At 40.1% G+C, this 26255-nt stretch overlaps 2 protein-coding genes across 6 annotated transcripts; both read right to left on the reverse strand.

Annotated features, from left to right (window-relative positions):
* Positions 1–732: 732 nt before the first annotated feature.
* patl2 (PAT1 homolog 2) lies at positions 733–9768 on the reverse strand. 4 transcript variants are annotated; one of them, XM_030399430.1, is made up of 19 exons: positions 9620–9768; positions 9082–9232; positions 6434–6708; positions 6286–6348; positions 6156–6209; positions 5916–6074; positions 5018–5092; positions 4764–4909; positions 4036–4110; positions 3823–3946; positions 3607–3724; positions 3122–3228; positions 2983–3036; positions 2753–2895; positions 2462–2618; positions 2091–2225; positions 1916–2013; positions 1684–1824; positions 733–1561 (listed from the first exon to the last, which is right to left on the reverse strand). In XM_030399430.1, the coding sequence occupies exons 1-19, from the start codon at positions 9701–9703 to the stop codon at positions 1528–1530; spliced, it is 2193 nt and encodes a 730-aa protein (XP_030255290.1). In that variant the 5' UTR covers positions 9704–9768; the 3' UTR covers positions 733–1527. The 4 variants fall into 4 exon arrangements, with proteins under 4 accessions (XP_030255290.1, XP_030255289.1, XP_030255292.1 ...); XM_030399429.1 differs by having other exon boundaries at positions 9082–9235; positions 9620–9767; XM_030399432.1 differs by lacking the exon at positions 9620–9768 and adding an exon at positions 9442–9587.
* Positions 9769–11893: 2125 nt separating this feature from the next.
* LOC115571735 (transforming growth factor beta-1-induced transcript 1 protein) lies at positions 11894–24406 on the reverse strand. Of its 2 annotated transcripts, XM_030401295.1 has the most exons (12): positions 23957–24406; positions 19812–19862; positions 18895–19043; positions 18742–18797; positions 17059–17195; positions 16874–16955; positions 16569–16653; positions 15619–15804; positions 15298–15471; positions 15105–15186; positions 14546–14694; positions 11894–13248 (listed from the first exon to the last, which is right to left on the reverse strand). In XM_030401295.1, the coding sequence occupies exons 1-12, from the start codon at positions 23967–23969 to the stop codon at positions 12982–12984; spliced, it is 1431 nt and encodes a 476-aa protein (XP_030257155.1). In that variant the 5' UTR covers positions 23970–24406; the 3' UTR covers positions 11894–12981. The 2 variants fall into 2 exon arrangements, with proteins under 2 accessions (XP_030257155.1, XP_030257156.1); XM_030401296.1 differs by lacking the exon at positions 19812–19862 and having other exon boundaries at positions 23957–24404.
* Between the last annotated feature and the right edge of the window lie 1849 nt (positions 24407–26255).

The following is a 26255-nucleotide window of genomic DNA, read 5'->3' on the forward strand; positions in this document are numbered from 1 at the left end:
CCCCAAAGTCAGTCGTGGCCTGCAAGGATGCTGCCCATGTAACTTTGTGTTTTTGTCCTTTTCTTCTGGCCTTATAAAAACCTAGTATGTAGTTAAAAGTTTGAGTCCCACAGGCTCAAGTGAACAGACAGTGAAACAGTCTGTCAAATTGTTTGGGTTTAAAGTAAACCTCAGTGTTCCTCTGTGGACCAAGCATCAATTACAGTGACAGCACAGCAGCCACTGTGACGTAATGATGTCACGCGTTGTAGTATTGGCTTAAATGTCGTGTTTTGTTATTTATGAAAATCATCGTATATCTTGGGCTGCAAGACAAATTCCAGAAGATGATTCTGACAAAAATGAAATCAAATCCAACTTTTTAACCATGTTTCACGACTGGGGTGTGAGAACACAGCCAGAAATAGTTTGTCATTTTCTGTAGTGGACTTCTGATGAATTGACATGCAATTCTCATAAAATCAGAAAAAATCATTTAGTGTTGAGGTGATAAAACGATGTTTTGATGACTTTTAAAGCAGCCTAGCGTTTCCAGGACTCAACACTAATGTTCTTCCTCGAACACAATATTAAGGTATACTAAATGCCTGGGGCATCTAGTATACCCAAACCCGACCCAAGAAAACATGTGATGTCCAGGACATGTGATTGTGCAAAGTCATTAGGAGCAAATCATTTCCTCCACAGCTGGTGCTCAGATGCATTTTCTGCAGACTTGATCAAACAGTTTGATTTGATTTAAAGATTTTTTTTATTATTTGTGTTGCAAGTGCTCTACAAGAATGCAATTTAAATTATACTGTTTCCCAACTTAATACAATAAATAAGCTTTTTACAACTGAAAGTTTAAGTTTTAGAAAATTACATCAAAATTACATCATATTCAGTATCACTACACATGTATACACAATGCATGTCTTTTTACAAAAAACCCAAAATGCATGGCTTTTGATGGACCATGCCATGACAACTTCCTTAATGGTTATTATCATTACAATAATGAACATATAGGTGTAGCTGTACAATCATAAATTACTATACAATCCTCTCAACCTGGTCACAATATCTGATCCGACATGTTTATCTCAGTTAGTGAAACCTCAAGTTTCTTATCCAACATTTGACATTAGGAAACGTGCAAATTTATGTGAAGCAATTAGACAAAAAAATATTAGTTGATGTAATGATGCCAATCTAATAACATGATGGTAACACTTGTTTTGGAAAATAAAATAAAAACAAAACAAAGAAAAACATCAGGTTTATCATTTCATTGTAACTTGCACTACTGTGACCGACTGGAGACCAAAGGGAGGAAAGTAAAAGATCAGATAAAGGAAATAAAAGAAAAAAAGAAAAGGGAAACAGTTTGAGTGTGCAAAAATGTGAAGGGATTGGGGGGGAAATAATACAGGTCAGAGTACATTCATAACACTGAGGAGTTTGTCAGGGCTGATCTGCTCCTTTCACTCTAGTGTTCACCACAACCTGGTCTTTAGCTGAATGTCTCATTAGCTTCAGACCACCTTAAGATGGAAGAGCCAGGTATCCGGTTGCAGACCTAAATTAAGATGATGGATATTGATATTTGAGTCTATAGTCATCCAATAAATATTTTAGGCATAAACAGTGTGGAAATATCTGCCTCTTGCACCAGAATGTGTAGAAAAAAAAGGGACTTACTCCATGTTGCTTTTCAGCTGATGTACAGTGCGTTTGTCCAGGTAACGGCAGAAAAGAGTGAGCAGGTTTGACGGCAGGAGCAGTGGCTCCACCAGTGAACATTGGGACAGCTGTCCCGCCACCTGGAATATTGTGTCAGTCCTAAAAAAAACAAAAACAGAATGAATGTCAAAGTCTCTAATTTGCATGTTAGAATAATCTCCATCGTGAACATTAGCCTTAAAATGCCCACCAGGTCTCAAAGTCACCGATGCTGGGCTCTAGAGGAACGCCTGAGGACAGCAGCTTCTCTCCATGGGACAGGAGAGCGTACAGTAAGGACAGTCCAAACTGAAAGGAGAAGAATTTAATGAAAAAAAAGATCCAGACAAAAATAAAAAAGGCAAGCACCAACTGAGAGCACCGACCTTGTTCTGACATGCCAGTGTGAGAGACTCGCATGTCAGAGAATCAGATGTAAAATCTTTGAGGGCCTCGATCAACTGACTGAATGTCAGGCCTCCAATCACATTTCGGAGAGGCGGGTAGAGTACTGGAAGAGCCTAAAACAGGATATGAGGACAATCAATTATACATAAACATGCAAACATTGTCTTTTACTGCTTAACACAAGAGGATTTATTTTTGGTCTTTTGACTGATGTGTGTAGACGAATTATCTAAGCTCAAAAGAGTGACATATTTTCAAACCGAGCTGAAACGAAAGATGACCTTTGATATCGTTTTATTACAAATATAAAAAGGGGCAAATACTGGAGGTGAAAAAAAATCTCCCCTACCTCTTCAGTATCTCTGCTCATCAATGTCGGCAGATTACATGTCACAATGCTCAAGATTCTTAGAGCAGTATCTTGTTTGAGGAATGGGAGCAGTCGGGCAAGAAGCCTTTTGCCTTTGGAGACCAGCAGGAAAGGAAGAAACTCCCCTCCTGAATCTCTACATGGAAACATTTGAGAAAATGTATTATCAAATTCAACATATGGCAAAACTAGAGTGGTTCAATAAACAGAACACAAAAGAACGCATTTTCTACACGCAATATTTACACAACGAACATGTTTCTAACTCACAGGGGTTCGTGGTGTTGCAGCTGGGAGTAGATGTGCTGTACTTTCGCCTGCGTCTTCTCCCTCAGCCTCCTTTCTTCTGCTTCAGACAAGACTGTGGTTTTCATTCTCTCCGTCTCCTCGACCTCCAACAGAACTACAAACAACTGCAGGGCAGAACAGTTGTGATGCTGAGTGCCGAGTGAAGAAGTAAAAGGCATCTCGCTGCATCAAAACATGTAACCAGCAGGCACCTTTTCTATTTTGCTGAGGACCTCTAACCGTTGTTGTCTGATGTCTTTTTGTTCCTGTAAAGTGGAAACAAGTCTCAGTACCACAGAAGGCAGATTAATACAGTTCTAAGATACTGGAACTTATTTAAAAAACACTCACCTCGTGTGGACCTTTACCTTGGACTGCATGGACTGCACTGATGGCACGACGAGGAGAGTAACACGTGGACACAGCAACTTGACCCAAAGAGCCTTCAATGTGCACAACTGGAAGAGCAAAGGACTTCTGAAATTTGAGGGTTTTTTGCAAGCTTGAACAGAAAAAGTTTAAATTACTAACTGATTAAAAGGGTATAGATTAAACTCAGTATGTACTTTCTGCTGATAGGAGTCTCACAATCGAAACAGGCTGTGAAGTAACGTTGAATCACTGAAGTTGTGCATGTCTACCTTTTTCTCAGCCCTGACTCATGTTTGCAGGTTTTCTTTTCAGGCTGCATACAACCTAGAGCAGCATGTATGTAACCCGAGAGGCAAAGCTGAGGGCAAATAACTAGTCATTGCTCATTAAGATGGAACCCTTAAAGTCAACATCATAAGTGAAATAAGGTGGTCTAGGTGCAAAAAGGCGAGTAGAGAAAAAACCTGGTGTGTAGGAGTCGGTTTTGGTGATGTAAGGTGTAGTGAGCTTCAGTGGCTCCCTCTTCCCCCGGATGCCCAGCTCCTCCTCCGCCATTTTAGCTTCTATTCGTCTATAGTACTCCTACAAACATAGTTTAAACATGCTAGCCAGGAAATGCTCGGTCAAAAATTGTCTTTTCTTATATGGATCATGCAGACTCTAGATCACAGACTTCCTACCTGGTAATAGTAGTCTTCGAGGTATGGGTGCTCACTTTGCAGCTGAATCATCTGCAGCCTGGTGATCCACTCCTTCTCTTTGGCGGTCATGAGGTTACAGTAAGGATCCCAGTTGTCTGGTTTTCTACAAAAAACTCATTATTTTTTTAAACAAAGCTTATTCTCCTTGACTTTACAAATAAAGTTCAAGACATTAAGTGATGTCGCACTAACCTTTGGAATATGCGTTGTTTTTGACTTAGTAGTCGTTTGTGTTGGGGGTGAAGCTGGGTGACAGGCCCCGGGTACCTGTGGGTCAGAAGTCCCATACGAAATGCAGTGTCGTTTGAAAACACAGTACTTGCACTTTAAAACAATATGTTATCTCTCACAGAACTTTCTTAAAACACATGAAAAGGTATTGCAACCCAAAACTAATCCAATAATCAGTATAAAGTATTAAAAATTGTACCATGCATCTTCAGAATATGGTCCTAGATATGATTTCTATTATTCTACCTTCATTTTTAGAAGCAGTCCTTTCCTTTTTTCGCTCCAGTCGTGGTAAGAGCTGGATCAATAATTTGAGTGTACAGCCTACAACCTGCAGCCTTATACTTTAATGCCGAAGCAGGTTATGTTTAGGCCTCCGGTAAAGTCATGACTCAGCTTTACCCTCACCATTTTAATATACTGTAAATAATATCCCAGTCAATATCCAAGTTTGGCTGTGCAGAAGTTCTTAGGATGTACAGCGGCATCTTTTAGGCAGAGTTACCCATTCTTCCAACTTTACCTTGTAAAAAAAACATTGTCAGGGATTCTAAAAAAATGGTTGAACGTCAGGGCGATGAGTTTTATATACTCGTGATGGATGAACAAGCTGCCAAGTCATAAATATACTCGACAGATACTTGCCACAAATCAAACATTCCTGAGACGCGCACAAGATCGTCACACACCTGAAATGCTGCACTGAATTACTTGATGGGCTGTAAATGGGGGACGGTCTCGGTGAGTTGGCACCAAAGCGATGTTGCATCATCTTCGGAGGGAGAGACTGAGTGGAGGGGCAAGGCCGATTTGTAGGGAACATGAAGCCGCCTGTCTGATTCAGGACAAAATAACACCAGACATAAGCAGAGTTTCTGATTTCTTTGGGAATATATTTGCTGTTAATGTATCAGAAAAGGTTGGATTTATTCAAGAATAAAACCTGATTGTAATGTTGTCGCGGGGTTAAGGGTTGACGTGAGAGGATGGGTGATCCTGGTACCACAGATGGATGCATCTGCAAGAGGAAACTAAAGATTCAGTGTGTTTCTTTAAAAGGCATAGTCTTGACTTTTAAAAAAAACATACTTATCTATTTTCCTACAGAGAGGAAGAGAGAAGATGTATATCAGTCATGTCTGCATGTCAATCAAACATTATGCAGCAAGTTAGTAAGTGAGCTTTAGAGGTGCTGGTCGGCACGTTTCTTTTTTTTTTTTTTTAACATTCAGATGAAGAGAGCCGGCTGCCTTCGCACCCCATTTACAGTCTTTATGCCAACTCACCCACTAAAGATTGTTACAGGTGTGATTCCTAAAGCCTGGAAATAGATTCACATTTGTGCGCTTACAGTAACTTCATCTTTTAGTCTTTTTTTGTGTGTGTATACTAAAGATACAGTAATCTATACTTTTAGTAAGAATAGTTATCCACCTGTAAAACTTTGCATTTCTTAGACTGATCAATAGTTATACTAAAGTGTGTATAATATAGTGGGAAGTTTAGTGGTGGTGATATTAAAGTTGTTCTTTCTTTGATTTTTGGCCTAAAAAAAAAAAAGGTAGTTGGTGACTGCATTTACACTTTGGAAATCATGAAAGTGGTTTTCATTTGTAAAGGTCATCCTATTTAAACAAAACATGTCAGTATGGAAAAATGCCTCTGTCATGTTGTCAAGGGAAGCAAAATGATGCCAACTTTGCTGTTGTTAGAGACCAACCCAGATCATCCCTTCAACTCTACTGGCTCCGGCTTTTAAAAATCATATAGACACGAGTGGTGTTGATCTACTCATCAAACCCAAAATGTCAAACTATTATCTGGAAGAATGGTTTCTCCACCCGGGAGAGGCCTCTGTGTCCGAATTGTCTTCTGGGGTAGGATCCTCTGAGTTCCCCTCTCCTGCCCCTGAAGGGAGAGACAGGATATGGCGTATCCAGGAAGTTGGAGGTCGGGTGCTGACCTCTGTGACCATCAATCACACACACTATAGCACTGTCCTATGGAAGAGAATCAAATAATATCTGTTGAAGTGACCAGCTGCCATACAGATTATTACATCAATTATTCAGTGCCGTAACCTGAAGTATTGATCCTGAGACTCTTCTGGTCTTTCTGGAAGAGGGGGCCATATACTGAAGGAAAAAGGAAGGGAATTTTAGGAGTATAAACAAATGTTACCAAAAAACTTTATTAAAAGTGGGCACTTACATCATCCTCAAAGGTATTCTGATACATGGCATCCCCACAGTCCACTATGGCACTGTCAAGTCCCTTATAGAGCAAAAGCAGATACAAATTAAGCAAACTGCTACAAGGCAAGTTCTCAAATCTCATACTGTAAATAAATCTGCATCACCTTGATGCTTGGTCGCCCCTGCACAGTCCTCATTACAGCTGGGTCATCAAACATCTGCCCCCTGCCCAGCCCTCCTCTCTGTGCCCGACCTCTGCCGCGCTGCCCTGGGGGCGCCCGGGACAGATACTGAGGCCTCTGTCTGGGAGGGGAAGGGGAGCCGTGGGGGGATGGTGGTTTGAGCTCTGGTGGGGGTGGCGGTGGTGGTGGCGGAGGCGGCAGGTCTCCAAACTGAAGGAGATCGCCAGGGGCCTCTGTGGTCCCATGTACGTCAAGATCTATGACACAGATACATGTTGCGATACAGTCTGAAGGAAGCCTTAACCTTTATACACCAATTTATTTTTTTAATAAGGATCACAAGGATCTAGGTGCTAAATATATAAATTAAAATTCTGAAGAAAAATGTTAGCATTTCAGAAATTCTCCTTTTCGTCTCATTAAGCTGGAGTGGCAGCAGTAAATAAACCTGTTCTACAGCCTACAAGTCATGATCTCTTGCAAAACGATGCAGCATCTGTGATCCATTACAAAGTAAGTTGTGTTCATTTGTGCTCTTAAGTTGTAAAAACTTGTCAAGTCAGTGTAACTGGATAGGTTTGTTATCTTGTATGATTTGTGTGAATCTGTTTATTTAATCTGACTACATAAAAAAAAAAAGTTAGGCTTAAAATAAACAGAAGAGCTTGACAGTCAAATCCATCGGCAGATATAGGCCTATAACAATAAATAAAATTGGCTCACATGTTACCCTATCTGTGCTAATATGATCATTTCTTCGTGACAGTTAGGGTAGAAAAAGTCAACATTGTTCATTTCAATTAAATTCATAGTTTATTGTTTAACTATGAAACATTGTGCCTCCATTACATATCTTTGCCTCAAGTGTTTAATGTCCACATTTGAGGAATCATAGCAAAAAATGTGAGTCTATATTGGGCAATATTATTGGTATTTTTGTCCTTCCTAATATCTATATCGGCACTGCTCTCAAAAATGTATCGTTCACAGTTTCGATTAACATTTACTTCCAAAATAGGGACATATATATACATATATATACACACATATATATATATATACATATATACTATATATATTATATAATATATATATATATATATATATATACTATATATATATATATATATATATATATATATATATATATATATATATATATATATATATATATGTGTGTGTATATGTGTGTATATATATATATGTGTGTATATATATATATATGTATATATATATATATATATATGTATATATATATATGTATGTATGTGTATATATATGTATATATATACACTATACATATATACATATGATTGTCTATCTCTTTTATATCTATACACTATCTTCATCTATATCTATATCTACATATCTATTATATATATATATATATATATATACATACATATATATAATAATATACATATATATATATATATATATATACATCACATATATATATATACATACCACATATATATATATACATATACATATACAATATATAATATACATATATATACATATAATACATATACATATATATATATACATATAACCATATACATATATATATACACATATATACACATACATACATATATATATATACATACATATGTACACATACACATATATATATATACATATATATATATATATACACATACATATATACACATACATACATATATATATACATACACATATATATACATACACATATATATATATATATATATATATATATATAAATATATATATATATATATAATATATATATATATATATATATATATATATATATATATATATATATATATATATATATATAGAGATATATATATAGAGATATATATATAGAGATATATATATATATAGAGATATAGATAGATAGAACTACATAGTGAGCTCATAGGTTAAATGAAAAAACATTTTTAGACAGCACTAGTGTCATTTTCTCCCTCCAGCATGATGGTAAATAATGCTTGATTAGCGACCATAGGTTGCACACTACTTTTCACGATGCATTCTGGGATACCGAGTCAATCATAGGGTATAACAAATTTCACTATAAATTCAGACAGCACTACAAAATGTCAAACTGACTGCGGCCACAGCCTGAGAGTTGAACAAACTAAAAGCCAAAACTAATGAAAATTAAGATAAAATGCCTTGTTAGCTCGGTTAAGCACAAAGTTAGCCAGGTCCTGTCTCAAGGTGACAAAATCAATATGATTAACTTCTAGAAATCCCCCTTGGCTGTATGGAAACTGGCATCCTCCCTGAAATATACCATCACAGCCTTTAACAACCTCCAAAATGGGTAATGGTGTTTTCCTCCACAGTTTGGTTTTTGTACCGATTAAAGAAACAAAATATTGTGCTAGGTTAGCCGTTTCCCCCTGTGTCCAGTCTTAATGCTAAGCCAAGCTAAACCAGCCGCTGTATATTTAGCATACAACCCCAAGAGTGGTATCAATCTTCTCATCTACAAGGAAAGAAAGTGCATATGTGCATTTCCCACAATTTAAAAATTTCTTTCCACAATTCTCATTTTTACAGTATAAAAACACACTATGGCTGACAGGCAGGACTGATGGGACGAGGTGAGCAGTGAAACATCTACACACCCATTCCAAAGGTCTCTTCGTTGTGCACGTCGATCTCCTCATCCTCCTCGGCCATGGCCTGCAGGAGCCCACAGTCCATGTTGGTCCCATCCTCTCCATCGCTCCATTCACCTCCATTTTCGGGCCACTCGGGCTGACACACGTCTTTAGCCTGCTGGGGACGAGAACATGTCAGGACTACAGAAAACCACCAGAAAAAAAAGAAGAAAAAAATCAACTTATTTCTTTAAATTGAGTTTTTACAGTGTCAGACATGTTTAGCATGCGGTGAATACTTAATGAGCTCGTGCGCACGCTGTGTACACCCCGCGTGCTCACAGTCTACAACAATATTCAGCCATTAAAGATACTCTGACTTACTTGTTGCTGTCCTGAATCACTCATTGTGTTGTTTCTAATTTTCCTATTTATTTGTATTTTTTTTTTACACTTAGAGCCGACGGGTGACGGTGACTTTCCTCGTAAGGTTACCTGCTTTCTTCTGTCAGACAGCGAGGAGGAGGAGGGGGGAAGCTCATTAACTTTTAAATGAGCTCACCTGTGAAGTGCAGAGGCATGTACACGTCAACATGCTTTTCACGCAGCTGTCGTCTCCTCTCCGCCACACTCGTGAATATTTCATGAGGCTCTTTGCGTTTGTTAGGTTAAGAGGAGTCACAAGTGCTCTCCTCGAAAAGCTCAACACGCTCGGGATGCTGTGGTTGATTTTTAAAAATAGATGAGCTGGAAACAGACGTGAAGGAGGGAAATAGTGAGCGAACAGCGACATCTGGCGGTCAGAGGCAGCAGCTGCGTGTGTTGTGGTGATGGTGTAAAAATAACTGACCGCTGATATGTCTCCTGCATTCATTTATCAATCTAGACTTTATTTGTTATTAAAAAAAACGAAAAAAAACCCCCCAAAACGTATTGTCTGTGTTCTTCACAGGCCATTCTCTGGAGTATATATAAACTTTATATAAATAATTAAACATCATAACCAAACAATACAATCTGGCTCCCAATTATGTTTCCATACATGTGATTTTCTCTTTTTCAAATCTACTTTTCTTTTTTCCCCCCACCTGTTATAAAACTGCAGACTCTGGTGCTTTTTGTTCTGTTATCACTATAGTAAACAAAAAAAAGTATATAAACTTACAACTATATGCCCAGTGTTGGGGAGTAACGAATTACATGTAACGACGTTACGTAATTTAATTACAAAATGTACGTAATTGTAATCCGTTACATTACTGGGAGAAAATATGTAATTAAATTACAGTTGCTTTTGGAAATTTCAATGATTACGACTTAAGTTACATTTGAAAAATCGCCGCAAAAGCTCGGATTTATCAAATAGTTTTTCGCCCCCCTGGATTCATGTTTGTTTTTAGTTTTTTTCATATTAACATCCTCCTTCCAAAACTGACGCTTGTGATTGGCTCTCTCTGGTCATGTGCCATTCGACTCAACCGACAAACCGTACAGTGGCAGTCTCAGCAGCAACAGTGTCGGCGGCGCACAAGATGTTCCTGGGCTGGAAATACGAAAAAAACACTTAATACAGACAACCCAGCTAGATCACCATGGTAACTTATGCTTAGCTCATAACCTGGTCCCGACCAGGTTCTGTTCAGAGTTTAATCATAAAATCGGCTATAAAAGCGCCGCTGTGTCACTATTTAACTCATTTACAGCTGGCGTGACCTTTCCTTTGAAAGTCCAGTGGAGCTGGATCAGAACAGAGCATTTGTACGGAGGGAGAGATCGCGCTGATCCGCTGCTGTTTACTTTCTCTCTGAGCGTCTCCGCCTATGTTCAGCTGAGGAGATACGCTGCTCAGCTGTTGATCCGACTCGCGTCAGGAGGTCATTTATTAGGCTATAGCCTATTTACTTTTATATACAGTCAGTCACCACTGAAAGAAGTTGTGCGCTCGCATCAGGACAGATAATTTAACTTAATGTGGCCATGAATAAATTAATTGTTTCGCCTGTTATGTGTTGCCCAAACGCAAATCTTGAGTAGGTCTACTCTGTTTTCTCACAAAGGTCTTTGTACAGAGACAACATGAGATTTGCTTGTAGCTACAGCACCTAAAAAACCCACTGTAACCTATTTTCATACGCACACCAGCCTCGCTTTCAATAAAACACACACTGGCATTTTATAATTGCGATCAGTGAAATATATATGAAAACAACATAAAACACGGTTTAAAACAACAGTTGTTGTTGCTCTAAAGCTTCATATTTAAAAGCAGCTCAATGTAGAGCTGTCTGAAATTAAAATCAGCCTCCTCTTGTCATATTTGCAGCAACACTGTTGCTTCAGGCTGTGATCAGGCTTTTTTTGTATCCTCATACTCTCTCCATTAAAACAACCTGCTCCTCTTGGCTGAAATCAGCCCGCTGTCGCTCCATTTAGTGAGGAAGTGAGCCTCCTTTAGTACAGGCCTAAGGTCAGACTCATAATATATGGTTAAACCTTTGAACTGAAAGGTTTATCACACTATAGGTCTTAAAATGTGAAAATGGTTAGCAGTTGAGAGATTTCATTCAAAATTAAGAAAAGTAATCAAAATGTAATCAAATGTAATTAGTTACATTACTTTGAGAAAGTAATTGAAATAGTTACACTACGATTACATTTTCAACAGGGTAACTTGTAATTGTAACCAACTACATTTCCAAAGTAATCTTCCCAACACTGTATATGCCAAATTGTTTGTGTGTCAATAAGGACATATTAAAAGTTCTCTTTGCTTTGTTGCTTCCCACAGTCACTGTTCTTTGAATTTGTTAAAAAATGCAGACTTCGAATCCGTCGATTCATTCATCACGAAAACAGCAAGACAAGTCGTGTTCTCCTTTATTTAATTCTTTGGAATTGTCTTTGGCAGATTGCATAGAGCCATAGTGAAAGAATAATGCAAAATATCTGACATTAAACATATGACAGCTTAGTTTGTTACACAAAAACATACAATATGTAGCAGTCGGCATACAATATATAAATGCAATTGCAGTGGCACTTGTACTTTTTTGCAGTATAAAGCAAATATATTAAAGGGGATCTCCTCGCACAACAGTACAAGTCCTTCACAGAAACAACATGTTTGCTCTTAATTCATTGTTTCTTTTCTACCTTTGGCAAAACAATTCAATTTCTCAATATTCAATTTGAATCAATACAGTATGTAAAGATTTACATACATGAAAAAAATCATTTGGCATCATTTTGTATTCAGAGATATATTTCCCACTGCCAGTCTGAATGCAGTCCAATTTTTTGTTCAACCCAACTGCCACAAAAAATGTGGGCAATGTGCCTTCCTGCAAACCACGGGTATGTTGAAACTTTACATACCCTCATGTTACATTTTCAGTTTTATGTCATAACATTGCTGTGCTTGTGCTCGGGTTAGACAGCACTTGGAAAGATCACGCTTTGGCTTTAAATCCCTCTTTTTGTCACCACAAACATGGTTGGAAAATGTCCTGATCTAGTGGGTTTCGCGCTTACAAATGTAGAAAAGCTGTCTCTAACAACTGTCACTGGCACGGGACATCCCTTCCTCTTGACATGAAAGTCAGCCCTTATACCTGTAATGAAAACGTGACATATTGTAGGAATGTCAATATGGTTGCTATTATCTAACATGTAAAAATTTATACTGATACGTGTTTCGCAGAAAAGTTAAATGCCAACATTTTATTCTGGCGACTGGGCTGTTTTTGTGAAATAAACAGAAATGAATGGGGTTGGACGATCCTCTTTTTTTTTTTTCCCTTTCCTCTAACAACTCTAATATTCTTAAAAGTAAGAAAGAGACCAGCTCCACCCTCATTTCCACTGTAAAAAACAAACAAACTGAGAACTCAGAGTCAAACAGCTTCTTCCCGTCCCGCTGTGTCCTCAACCAAACAGTTTGATGAAGCAGGGGTGGCAGTAGGGCTTGTTCTCCTGCTCCTTGAAGCAGCCTTTGCTCAGGGGCTTGAGGCAGAAGTGGCACACGAGGTGGTGGGGGTGGAATTTGGCCCCCATGGCGGTGACGCAGCGGCCCAGGATCGGCTGCTGGCAGGCCTGGCACATGCTACCACGGGACTGGTGGTAGTGGGCCTCACACAGAGGCTTACCCTCATGTTCGAAGAAGCTGCCATTGACGAAGGGGCTGTAGCACTCCTGAAGAAGAGAGGCAGTGACATTCAGACACAGCACTGAGCTCTGACTCATGGAGCTGTAATTAGAAAGTTGTGTTGTGAAATGACAACTTTCTCATGACATAATTCCACCTTATTTTTAGCTTTTTGATTTTTTCTTTTAGATTTTCAGGGACCAGTGCCTTATTTCAGGAACGCCCTGCTGACACACGCAGTCACACACACATGTACACAACCACAGTTTGATGTGTTGGTCACTGAGCAGTAGAGGTTTTGGATTAAGTGCCATGCTCAAGGGATCAAACAAATATCAGTTGGTTGGTCCCTGAAATGTCCCCATGATAAATCCAAACTGCACATCAAAACCCTGCCCACCAAAAGCAGGAATTTAAAAGAAATCAAGTCACATTTTATTTATCATTTAACATATTTCTCAAACATTTTTGTGGATTTTATTTCTTTACATTAAGGTCTGGTGCCCAGCATGTAATTCTGGTGAGTAGACTAAATCATTTTAATTGTAATTAAGTGTGGGCAATGCATACACCCAGTATTCAGAAACCTTTTAACGGGTAAAGTTGTGATGCAACAACTATACTGTCATCACCAACAGCAACATCTTCAGCATGGCCATAGTTGTAAAAACATAGGCACAGTGAAAGGCACTGTGCTCAGGCTTGTGGGGGCTGATCAATCAGAGCCGACTTGGCCTTAAAGAGACAGGCACTAAAATGGTGCATTCAGATGTAGGGTGAATAGAGGTGCTGCAGCAATGGATAGTATGAGAAAAATAATGCATTCTGTTAACGAGAAAGCATTTAAACCCATTCTAGTAGTCACCCAATATTAAAGTATGAAACTGTAAGTGAGCATAGCATGGGCCCATAAATAACCCCAACATGTGCAATACATATGTAATCGTAAACTCCACTTCAGTCCTTGTAAATCTCCAGGATATTATAGAAGACTTGACCTCATGTTCTCATTGGCATGTAGAGCTGACAATCTGCATATCACATGACCGTATAGTGACGAAGACAGCTAGCAAGTAAACATGGATGTAAACAATGCAGGTTTCAAATTGTTAAAACAATCTACTTTGCAAATAATTAAAGAGGCAGGAACAGATTCAACACTTTTGCTTGTGGACAAGAACACTCCACAGGGTACGTTTAAGCTCTTAAACACAGCTGACTCTTTCAGAAAAAGTCTACAAGAACAGACAACTGTAACGCCAAGGCTCAAAACATGCAACTGTTTGCTAAATGCAACAAACTTCATCATTGACAGGGCCTTCAAACCCACAGAGAAACACTCACCCTGCATACGAAGCACTGTGGGTGCCAGAGAGAGTTGAGAGCTGAGATGTAGTTTTCCAGGATGGGCTGGCTGCAGCCTTGACAGCGGGAAGCAAACAGAGTCAAGAAGCACTGCTGGCAGTACTGCTGGCCCTCACGGTCATGGAAACCTGCAAAGGATACAGGCAAAGCTTTGAATATGTCCATTTTCTGTGCCAAAGATTTAGTGTTTCCTCTGACTTCTTGACAGCATGAAAGGGCCTTTGCAACCGAACATAAAGTTTCCTGTGAAAACCATCCAGCTAAATGTTTTTAAGGAGGTTAACAGCTTTTGAAAAAATGGGGTTACTGAGCCCCAAGGGGTCTTACAGTGTGTTAAAATCCATAAAAACTGATCTCTAGCTTCCTGTACTACATAAACAACAAACAACCGTCATGTTAATCTTGCTTAATCATTTAATTAATTATTAATTGGTTATGTTTAGGTTGTACAGTGCTTTCAAGCCCACAAACATGACCCTGCTTAAGTTCACCGTGAACAATTGTGTGTTGAGCCCAGACAGGATGTGCCGCCCATTACCTTCCTCTCCGAACGCCCGGCTGCACTTAACACAGCAGAAACACTCTGGGTGCCAGTTCTTATCCAGAGCGGTGACCATTTTCTAAACAGGAGGAATGAAAAGTAAAACAGATTCAGGTTATTCAAGTAATTCAAGTTGTTCGCGTCAGATCGGCTCAGAGTTACACGACACATGCACATCCGCGTCTCTCACATTTAGAATGGGCTTGTTGCATTGTGCACAGTGGGGGGAGAAGAGCGTGAAGTAGTCCGACTCGCAGTACGGTCGTCCATCCTTCTCGAAGAAGTTGCGGCTGCCTAATTCAATCTCACACTCGCTGCACACAAAGTGCTCTGGATGCCACACCTTTCCAAGAGCCGTGACAACCTGCACGAGGAAACAGTCCAGACTTGGTTAATGAACAACATTCTCCAAAAACCTTTAGATTTTCTTTCATGATATTATTAAAATTGATAGAACTCACGTATTTTTGGGAAAAATGGTTCTGAGTATATATTCATTCTGTTAATTCACCTGTCCTACAACTGGCTTCTGACAAGCTGAACAGTTTCCCTTTGAGGACGTTTGAACTCCCTGTCGGCTCAGGTCTGACTGAAGCAGCCCCAGCATGCTGTCCAATGAGCCGCCAGACGAGGTCTGTGCTGGGGGGGCGGCGGGCTGCTGCGGTGCTGTCACCACTGGAGTGACGGGTACAGCTGGCTGGGAGAGGAAAAATAAAAATGATGGATGGCACATCTGTCTTTGGGATTTTAATTCTCCAAGACTCAACCTGCAGTTGGTCTGAAATTAATTGCTGTGAAAGACAGCGAGTGTAGAGCTTTTGAAAGCCAGAGAATAGAAAAAGCATGTTAGTTGATGCTAATGTCATGGCAAAGCTGTAGAAAAAAAACTTCTGGGGGAACATGAATGTACAAAATATCATGACAATCCATCTTATAGTCTGGACCAAAGCGAGGCTCTGACCTGCTGTGCCTTGAGTCAGGGTGCTAGCATAGTTAAAAACCTGGTACGCATCAGCATGTTGGAATGTACTGAAAATCACAACGGCGTTCACATAACCTCATGCTCCTGCTTGTTTATTACCAACAGCTGGACTGCACACTGGAATAAAACAAGCCTTAAATGACACAATCACTTCCTTTGCTCACATGCTAGTCACTGAAGAGGAGAATGACTGGATTATATACCACACCAAATATAGATCTTTAACTCTGACTTCCAGCTATCTGAAGCTATTTATGAAGCTGGAAAATGTCTCCACCAAGACTAATTTCCATCCTCAGGCCCTATCTGGTGGCTGAGGCATGCCCTGTGGCCAGGCCACAGAATAACAGTGAAGTCATCGTGAAGTCAAGTGAACGTCTTCATGAATCCACCATGAGTCAGAGTGAACTGTGTTAAAGCCTGGAACAGCGGGGGGGTTAGCCTCTGTCTCATCTCTTTGCTGTGGTGTGGACTCTTACTGTGCTCTGGACTCTGAAGTCTGACAGGGACGCCATCAGTTTGTCCAGCTCCAGCGTGGCTGATGTCGCTGATGGCTTTGCAGAGCTAGAACCCAAAACACAATTCAAATGTCTTAATAAACACACAATCTTAGGTGATCTGACTTAAAATATGGCTGCACAGAAACCCAAACAGAAAACTAATAAAATCTTCAGAGCTCACTTCATCAGGGATTCTTTCATTGTCTTCTATCATTACTAAATTGTATGTTATCTCATGACTATGTCAATAATTTCATTTTGACTAAACTGATTACATTTTGTACCTGGAAGAGGATGTTGTGGCCTTATCCTTAATCTTGTCCCTCTCATCTTTCTTAGAAGAAGGAAACTGAGCCAGGATCTCATCTGAGGACAAAAACAAGGACATATATAAGAAAATGTATCTTTTTTCCATTTAAAAAACAGGGATATCAAAACATAAACACAGACGTCTCGTCAGACCGCCAACCTGTGATGTTGAACTGGGTGGCGTTGAGCTCCTGTAACAGATGGTCCAGTTCGCTCAGACCTCCTCCCAGCAGTGAGGACGAGGAGAAGGCCGGCGGAGGATCTGCCGCGCGGGGAGAGCGCGGTTTACACACTGTGCTGTAAGAAGTACAAGAGCGATTAGGCAACATCCTGTCACTGATGCGGTTAGCTTCATCGTGGTCGTTATGTCATGAATCACAGGAGACTCATGAACTCTGTTCATTCAGAAATTAGTCACATGGCAACAGAATATTGGGCCTCATTCACCAATATCTTCTTAAGAATCTTCTTAGATTCTTTCTTAAATTGTTCTTAAGAGGTTCCTTAAGAAAACCCTACGTCAGATTCACCAACTCGTTCGTAAGCCTCAGAATTGTTTGCAGCTGTGTTCTTACATTGATGAAAGCCGCAGGAGCAATATATATGCCAGTGTTTTGCGGGCCTTGGATAGAGAAATGCCACGTATAAATAGGGTTGGGGGGTTACTAATTGATGGCATGTTTCCAATTTACTTGATTTATCTTAAATCATTGGCACATTTAATTTATTTTAGAATTTAAATTCTTTGTAAATTACCAAAAATATGAAATAAATAAATAAATGAATACATATGACAGAATTATCACTGTAATATTGCATTTTATTGAACTACACAAGAGAAGAAAACACAACCATGCCAACATTTCGGCACTGAAATGTGTGTAAGATTACTCCTGAGTGTTTGTAGGATTTGTTCTTGCCTAAGAAAAAATCCAAGATAAGAAAAAATTCATGAATGCCACAATCTTCGTAAAATCTTCAGAAGTGGGACTTAAGAACAAATGTGTTCGTAAGAACGGTTCATGAATGAGGCCCATTCTTATTTGTCCATAACTTTGGTTTCATATCGACATACACTGATTGACAAAATGACACACGTAGAAAAAAAAAAACCCAAGTTATTTATAACTTCAGGAGAATGTGGTTCCACTCTAGATTGGGATAATAGTACTCATTATGCTGACTGGACCATTTTATGGAATTATTATTATATTTATTGTTGCAGCTTGTAAAGGTTGTGCTAATTTGAACTATTTTATACACTTGACCTGCCGGGTGGCTGATGAGTTTTCTCTCAGGGATTTAAAGATTACCTCGATCTATAACACTGCATCATAATTTATCTGTTGACTGTAATTTTATGATAATAATATTATACATTTTGAACAAGTAACACAGATGAACAACAGGGCTGCGACTTATGATTATTTTTAATATCAATTAAAATGCCTACTATTTTCACATTCAATCAATTAGTTTACTCAATAAAATGTGATTTAAAAAAATAATATATGCTCATCACAGTTTCACAGAGCCCGAAGTGACATCTTCAAATTGCTTCCTTTGATCAACAGTCCAAAACACAAAGAATCTTCATATACTATCACCAATAAGAAAGAAAGGCATCAAATCCTCACATTTAAGAAGCTAAAACCAGAATATGTTTCACATTATTACTTGAGAAATGACTTTATTGATTAATCGACTAGTTTAGTCAGCAACTATTTCTCTTTCGGTTGACTGATGCTTCTGAAATAAACAGCCTAATATCTGGTATGGACCTGGGCTAAGAAATGTATTCCGTGCAGATGACACTTTATTGTAAAATTAAGTAGGGAGTTACCTGTACAATTTGTCTGGAGTGGAGTTCTGGGTAGATTTCATTGCGGCAGAAACAGTCTGAGGGATATAAAACAGGCACAGTCAATCAAAAGCTTTATTGAACGAGATGTTACTAAAGTTGGTCTGAATTCTTCCCCGGCAGTGAATCGTCCACCTGCTGCGGAGTGTAGGCGGGTGGCGGTGGCCGGCCTTGGGTGGTCTCCTCGGGGGGAGTGTCGGCATCTTGTGGGGGCTCAGAGGTGAGAAGGACGGGACAGCGAGCCAGAGGAGAGCCGGTGTTCTCCAGATCAGCGAGGAGGGCATCTGTAGGTGGGAGACGGGAAGAAGAGGGAACATAAAGTGAATAGGAGAGAGAGAGATTATATAACACATAGCTGCATGAATGTGATGAGAGTTTGGTTAGATTTACAATTTATTTAGCTTTTATTTTGCTCTCTCTCAATTGGATATTCTGACTTTGTGGCAAGCCTGGCTATAAGATGAGGCCATAAGATGAGACTGTTGTTCACTCATGATGGACTAATATGGACGCATGTGCAGACACACATGTAATCTGTATGTACTGTCTAGAGCTTGAATTCAGCTCTGTATGCTACTGCTGTAATATGTTTTGTCAAAGGTCATAACAAAAGAAAAAAAGAGAAGAAAAGAAAAAAGTAAATTGCAAAAGACAAGAAAAGATCAGGATGAAGATTTTATCCTGTGGGTAATGGGGGCGGGACTTGATAAGCTTTGGCTTCTCCCGCTTTTCCCTTTCGGCCATGTGTGTTGTATTATTTGAACAATGATGAAATGTGATGCTTATGAATTGACATGCCCGAAATAAACAACACAAATAAATGATAATCAAAGACAGTTAGCTACCCCGGAATGTATCTCTTTATCTTTGTGAATGTCCCTGATGGTGTTTGACAGTTTGTTCATGAAGCATCAATGGAGAACAGGAAGAGGAATGAGTTAAGAAACAGATTTAAGGATGATGCAGTGACAGTGACAGAAGATACGATGTTCAGACAAGGTTAATCAGACAGAATGAAACACGTGCCAACACATGCACAGACAGTTACGTACCAAACACAACAATACGAGGACTGAGAGGGTAGTTAGGCGGCTCAGGCACTCCTAAGGAGACACAGAGAGCCTGTGTGACCGACACAGCAGCAATAACATCCAACTGGCACAGAGATAATCCATGAACACAGTGAAGTTATTAGAGCACACAAACATTTACTGCATTCATATCCAAGACATGCCAGCACGGAAAGGAAACAGAGGAGGAAGAGTGTTTGGCAACTGATATTAAAATCCACTCCTCCAGCTGCCCCCCTTTCTCCCTCACACACTCACTCCATGCTGAAGTGGAAGCTGTCCAGAAAACTAAACTTGCTCAAGGGTTAGGTTTGTCACTGCGTGACATAATTCGATGCAGACCATGTACGTGCAGAGGTTGTAAGAAGTGGACTGAACATGAGTAATCATAGACTCAGACGTCGCAGAGGACAGACTGCTGTCTGACACTGACTTAACCTATCACACACCAAGCATTTATTTAGTGATTCCCAGAAGATTAGCACCTGACGATCCACTACAGCCCCATCAACACCACCCTTAATTTTTAAACTGGATATGATTTAACAGTTAACAAGACGTCTCCTACTTCACTACCTGGTCTTTGAATAATAAAAAAAAAAACAACCCACAAAAGAAATACAAAATAGAACGATAAAAAAAAAACATTAAAGGAGATTATCCTTACAAAGAAAAATGTTCATGCCTAATTTGCCTGAAACATTTTAGAATAGACCTTTTTTTAAAATTTGAATTGTTTTCTTAATTACTTCTCTGGGATCCGTAGAGTACCTGTTTGCATCTTTAGCAACATAACAAAATAAAGTGCCCGTTCCTGACCTGTAGTCCAACATTTTGTCAGTTTGGGCCCTCAAAGAAAAAAAAAGTTTGGGCACCGACTTGGAGTGACAATCCAGGGATTTACTATTGCACTTCTCAAAAGTTGTGAGAGTTATGAGAGACATGTCAGTACAACAGAGGCTAACATATTCTGGTTCCTAGAAACTCTGGAGCCTACATTTCCCATAATGCAACTTGTAAGTATGTGTCGGTCTTCCTTATGAAGCCTAATTCATATAAACTTAATGCAGGGTGGCTGTAATAAATTTGAGTTGCTAAAACCAAGCTGAAATAACTGATGACATCACTATGAGCAAATGTAAATAAATAAATAAAGCTGCGTTCACATCATTTGGTTGACAGTGGAGATGGGAAAGATTCCGATGTTGAAGAGTCATCAGGACAGGAGGGTTCAAATACAGTTCACTGACAACAACAACACCATTATCTTAATTGGGTTTTGATTACAGCGCCTGATGAGAGGCGTCCATATTTGACTCTCCTTCAGGCTCTTTTGCGTAGTCAGATACTGCATATTGGTGCTTCAGAAAAAGTTGGAAACAAAATTCCGAGAACTCCAATATGATGTCACAACGGCATAACAGAGCCACAGAGGACATTGTAGAACTAGGCTGAATGGTACTCCTCGTGACTTATCAAATTATCTTTATGGGCAGAATTGGTGGAGGGCCCCTTTAAAAACATCAGCAATGGAACCAGTGAAAAGTCTATACAAACAAGTTCCAGTTATCTCACTGAAATGCAACTCTCTAGCTGATAGTGTCTGAGTGTAATGAAATACTCTAAATTAGACGAATAAACCTGGTAAGATTTATTTATTATTGGACGATTCATCCATCACTATCTTATCAACAGGTATTCACATCCAATGTTAAAACTGACTCCAGCTGGTGGGAGGTGCTTCCTGAGCAATTGTTAACATTAACGACAATGAATAATCACCCTGACAACTGCAGAAATATCCTCGAGGCACAATAACCTCTGGATGGGTGTCGCTGATCTACTGTAGACCCACAGTATTTCGCTTTTTTGGCTTCTTCCTTTACTCCTGTGTTATATAATATATAGGTTATTGTGCATGTGAAAGATCTTTAGAGTTAAAAAGGTCAAAGTCCCCATCAACAGAAGCTCCTCTCTCCCACAGAAAACACTGCTCCTGAAATGCCTCGTCAGTAGTTCCACCTTTAATTTTTTGACTTTGTGGCATCACACTACATCACCATGTCTACATTGGCATAATAAATGCCTAGCTGCTAGTTATACATGTAAGAACTGATTAAGCGCTGCTGGCTCAGGCATGAGTGAGCAGACCAATCAGAGGAGACTGGGGGCCTTAAAAAGACAGGAGCTAAAAACAGAGCATTTCAGACAGAGCTGCAGCACCGGACAGTGTGAGAAAACTGGTGTGTTTTTTTTAACATTAAAGCATGTAAGTCTATTTTGGTAGTAAAATAAAAAAAGAAAATGATGAACCTAAAAAATGAGCATAATGTTTTCTTTAAGATCATAATGATGCCATAAAACCAGCTTCAGACCGAGAGCGGATCTGTGGATTGTAGTGGAGAAGTTTTAATAAGGTGCTGTCCCTCGTTAAAAAACTTTAATTATAATCATATGCTCCAGATGTCATCACTCCAGATAAACCAGGTAATTTTGCTGTGGTGTATGAGTTTTAGTAACATGGAAGAGAACGGGCAATGTCTCACCACAAGGTACTGGATCTATAGATGTTCAAATTTCTATTTTTTTCAGCGCTTTACAGAATTCTTGTCCATGTTGTCGCGTTCATTCTTGACCCTGGAAACAGCAGTTTTGACCACCACACGGTCCATTTAGTTCTGTGTAGAACAGCTACTTAATGGACCTTGTGGTGAGTTTTTCTAATCTGCCTCGGATTGTCACATCCTGGCAACGTTTGTACTGATATTACAGAGCTGTTAATTCAAACTAATTTGCCCTGTCTCAGGCCATCGCTGTGGTCACTTCTGCCCTGGATGATTCACACTTCTGGTACGGCCATGTGGTGAGAATCTTGTGCATATACTACTTGCCCTCCTCCTTCCTGCTGTGTGTCTGTCTCTTACACACACACACACACACACACACACACACACACACACACCCTTACGGACTAAACTGCTCATATAAGGAGCTGAACATCTCTCAATGGGAATTATGACCATATTTAGAGCTGCCTGACGACTTGTTTGTCTTGGCCGAAGGTCTCTCTAACAAGTGGTCTCTCTCAACTAAAAGCCTCGCCAGATCCAATACATAAACTTACAACATTGTTGGACAACAGCATAAACCGAGTGTTCCGAACATGGCCACTGCCTGAGTAAAACACTCACCCCGTCACCCTGTAACTGGGTCTCACTGTGTGCAATCCGATCCAGATGTGCCCAGATGTGCCTGGCTACATATAGCCATTCCTTCCAGCATTGCTTGAAATGCATAAATCCCTCAAATCTGAAGCGGACTTCATGTAAAAAAAAATAAATTAAAAAAAACAGGCTGCTGAGACAGAAAGGCCTTTTCTATTTTCATTGGACTCTGTGGCTTTTTGAAACAGCAGCGTGGCCCTGGGCTATTTCAGGGCCTTTCCGACACAGTTACTCCAAACACAGAGAGTCCGTTTCTCATAATATTGTGCTGAGAAAGAGAAGGACATCTTCTTTTGACATCTTTATCAGGAGAAAAAGAGACAGAACAGCGGCATGCTCCCGCTTTAAAATGGAAAACACTCTGTTGCACATCATGTGGCCTCCCTCCATCCCCTGACTTGTTAATGTTGACGGATGAGGAAAGCCCGCTGTAAATCTAATTTACAAAGAATTTATTGAATTTGCAGGGCAGGAACGAAACACCCTACAGCGGTCAGACACGGGCAGAGTTATGAAGTGGCAGCTGGTGTGTTACCTGTGTGAGCATTTCCTGTTTGCTTTGAAATATAAAATACAGCCTGAGAGGATGTAAGCACAATGTGAAGAGGATTATAATGTATCATAGTGTGACATATGAGGGGAAAAAAGCCCTTATTCAGTGGAAGTGTTGGCCACTCACTGCTTTGTAATATAAAATCTGTTAAATCTCCTTCATACTACAGCCTCTGACATGTCCTTTGTGCACAAAGAGAGCTAATTCTGCTCCACTATGATTTCCAAGAATGTGCAAAGAGCTTATTTCCTCTGTTTGGGCACACCACCCCTTCCCCAAAAAGATCCCCTCCAGATATCCCAGCATGTAGTTACAACCCTTCAAACGAAGCACAGCAGTACAACACTCACCCAGGTCGTCCATGATATGATCTCAGCCGAGTGTTTCCCTCTTCGTGTGACACAAACCGGACACGGACAGCATTAATAAGCAGTGATGGACGCGTAGCAAAGCCCGCAAGACAAGACTATTGTCTGCGTCGCTCCTGAATAACTTCTTGGACACCGTTATCCGCCAAGAGAGGAGGAGGAGGAAGGGGAGGAGGAGGAGGAGGAGGGAGGCGTCCCGTTTCTTTTTCCTACACGGCTCCCTCTCTCTCTTCCTGTGTAGTGCCTACCAGGGGCTCAGGCTTGGAGAAGGCGTAGTTAAATAAATGTGGTCACAAACCCGCATTCCCCGGACACACGACGTCATCCTGGACATTCCTAGTCCAAATATGGCAGACAGAATTAGGCGTTTTGCGCGCGAGCGGCACAGGACCGCAGCCGCACGCGCTGCTGCGACGACGCGTGTCGGTGACAGAAGATATTGGAGAATCGATTAACCGGCGTGAGCTTCCACAGTGAATACAAGACAAGGATGAAAGTGACTCCCCTCCTTTGTTCAGTGTTTTAAAGAGGAGGCCGTAAAGAGAACATGTGGATGTCTTCACCATGGAAACTGTTCCTCCAACTTTTTTAATCATATTATATAATGTTGATGGAGATTAAAAAAAAAAAAAATCTGATTTAATGAAGCTTGGAAAAAAAAGTACATGTAGATCCTTTATATTTATTTAACTGTGCTATTATACATTTATTTTAAGAAACAATTACATTCCTATTCCATGGTAGGATTAAAGGATAGTTTCACTTGTTTCACATGTCTTAAAGGGTAACTTCACCAATTTTTATCATTAAAGTGTGTTCACAGAGTACTACTGCGTCTGAATAAAGTAGTACAAGGGCCTGAATCCACATTGTGTTTTGTTTTGTTTTTTCGGGCAAGAAAGTGCTGGCTGTTCACTCAGGAGCGACGATATGAAGCGTTGAGAGAAATAAAACGCTGCACGTGCTTCTTGTCTCTCTGACAACAATATCTTGATAACAGCCACTGTATGATTGACGCAGCCCCATTGTGGTTTACTATCCGCTTCTTTTTTATTCGACACCCGGAAGTCAGAGCAAGAAGGATGTGGGTGCATGACATGATCCATACAAGACAAAAAACTGAATATTATCGCCCGGGACATGAAAAGAAAAAGACCAACAATGGACTCAATGGAATCAGCGCCTTTCTGAAAAATTAAGAGACTTTCAACTCTAGGCACAAAAAAGGCGGAGTGCTTGGAAAAAAGATGCCAAAAACTTTTTGGCCATCTGCTGTCGACGCCCGCTCCTCATTGGGAAAAATGACATTGGTGCTCAGAAGAAAACGCTATGTGCTGCATGTAATCTCATAATGAGCCTGCAGTGATGTCACACAGTGACTAAGTTGCATTGTGGGTAATGTAGGCATCAGGCTTTGAAATAAAACAACTGTTACGACCCTAGAGGTCATGTGTCTATTTGTCTGTTTTTAATATCCCTCTTTTACCTGTGAGTATGAGTGTGTGTGTGAGATTGGTTGCAGGTGTGTCTGGTTGTAGGTTGCCCCATGGAGCTGATTGGCTGCTTTCCTGGAGCCATGGGTTTAAAGGCCGGCTCCTCTCCAGTTCCTGGGGGCTCTCCTCTGCTGTTCCAGACTACCAGCATTTGTGTGATTGTGGAACAACTATGTTTGAATAAAAACTTTGTTAAAAACGTTCGCTGCTGGTGGTGTTTGGGGAACAGGAAGAGGGGAGTCTCATTTTCTTGTTACGCCAGGGTTTCCCCTAGGCCCTGGTCGTAACAATTGGGGGCTCGTCCGGGATCTGAATGTCCATGAGGTGAGGTAGATGTGGTTTGGTTTAGTTTGTTTGTGTAAGTGGCCGTTAGTTAAGTGTAGTGGTCATCTCTTTTGTTAAGTTGTTGCTGCATGTTGTGTGTCTGTCTGAGCACCCCGACCAGATAACTGCTGGGCACTTTCAAGTAATTTGCCATGTTTGTTATTTTGCCTTTCTTATTTTTGGTGGTAATCCTGGGTGGGGGTACGCTTCAGTGTTTCGCAGTTGACTAGATTCCTGGTCTTCGGTGATTCACTGAGTTCAGCGTTTAAAGACGCCTCGAGCTCGGCACGCCACTGAAGACTAGCTAGGTGAGTTAGCCACCTTTTGTAGGCAGGTAAAGTTGGGGTGTCTCTATAGTTTGTTTCCCTTCGTTTTATACTTTGCACAGCAACATGGTTTTGTGTGAGATGGCTGCTTTTGTGTTGGTCACGTTGTGATGTGTGGCCCTAATTAATACTTGTGTG

This window comes from Sparus aurata, chromosome 20, assembly GCF_900880675.1.
Source record: "Sparus aurata chromosome 20, fSpaAur1.1, whole genome shotgun sequence".
Classification (NCBI taxonomy): Eukaryota; Metazoa; Chordata; class Actinopteri; order Spariformes; family Sparidae; genus Sparus; species Sparus aurata.

What these genes read in the sequence shown, in the direction of transcription:
- patl2 (XM_030399429.1), bottom strand. Translation starts at nt 9,703, where the DNA reads ATGAAATATTCACGAGTGTGGCGGAGAGGAGACGACAGCTGCGTGAAA. An exon ending in ATCGGTGACTTTGAGACCTG is followed by an intron (nt 1,825 to 1,915) that starts GTGGGCATTTTA and finishes TGTTTTTTTTAG; the next exon opens with GACTGACACAATATTCCAGG. An exon ending in CAGCTGAAAAGCAACATGGA is followed by an intron (nt 1,562 to 1,683) that starts GTAAGTCCCTTT and finishes ATCTTAATTTAG; the next exon opens with GTCTGCAACCGGATACCTGG.
- LOC115571735 (XM_030401295.1), bottom strand. An exon ending in CCGCCTACACTCCGCAGCAG is followed by an intron (nt 18,798 to 18,894) that starts GTGGACGATTCA and finishes TATATCCCTCAG; the next exon opens with ACTGTTTCTGCCGCAATGAA. An exon ending in AGAAGCCAGTTGTAGGACAG is followed by an intron (nt 15,472 to 15,618) that starts GTGAATTAACAG and finishes TTCCTCGTGCAG; the next exon opens with GTTGTCACGGCTCTTGGAAA.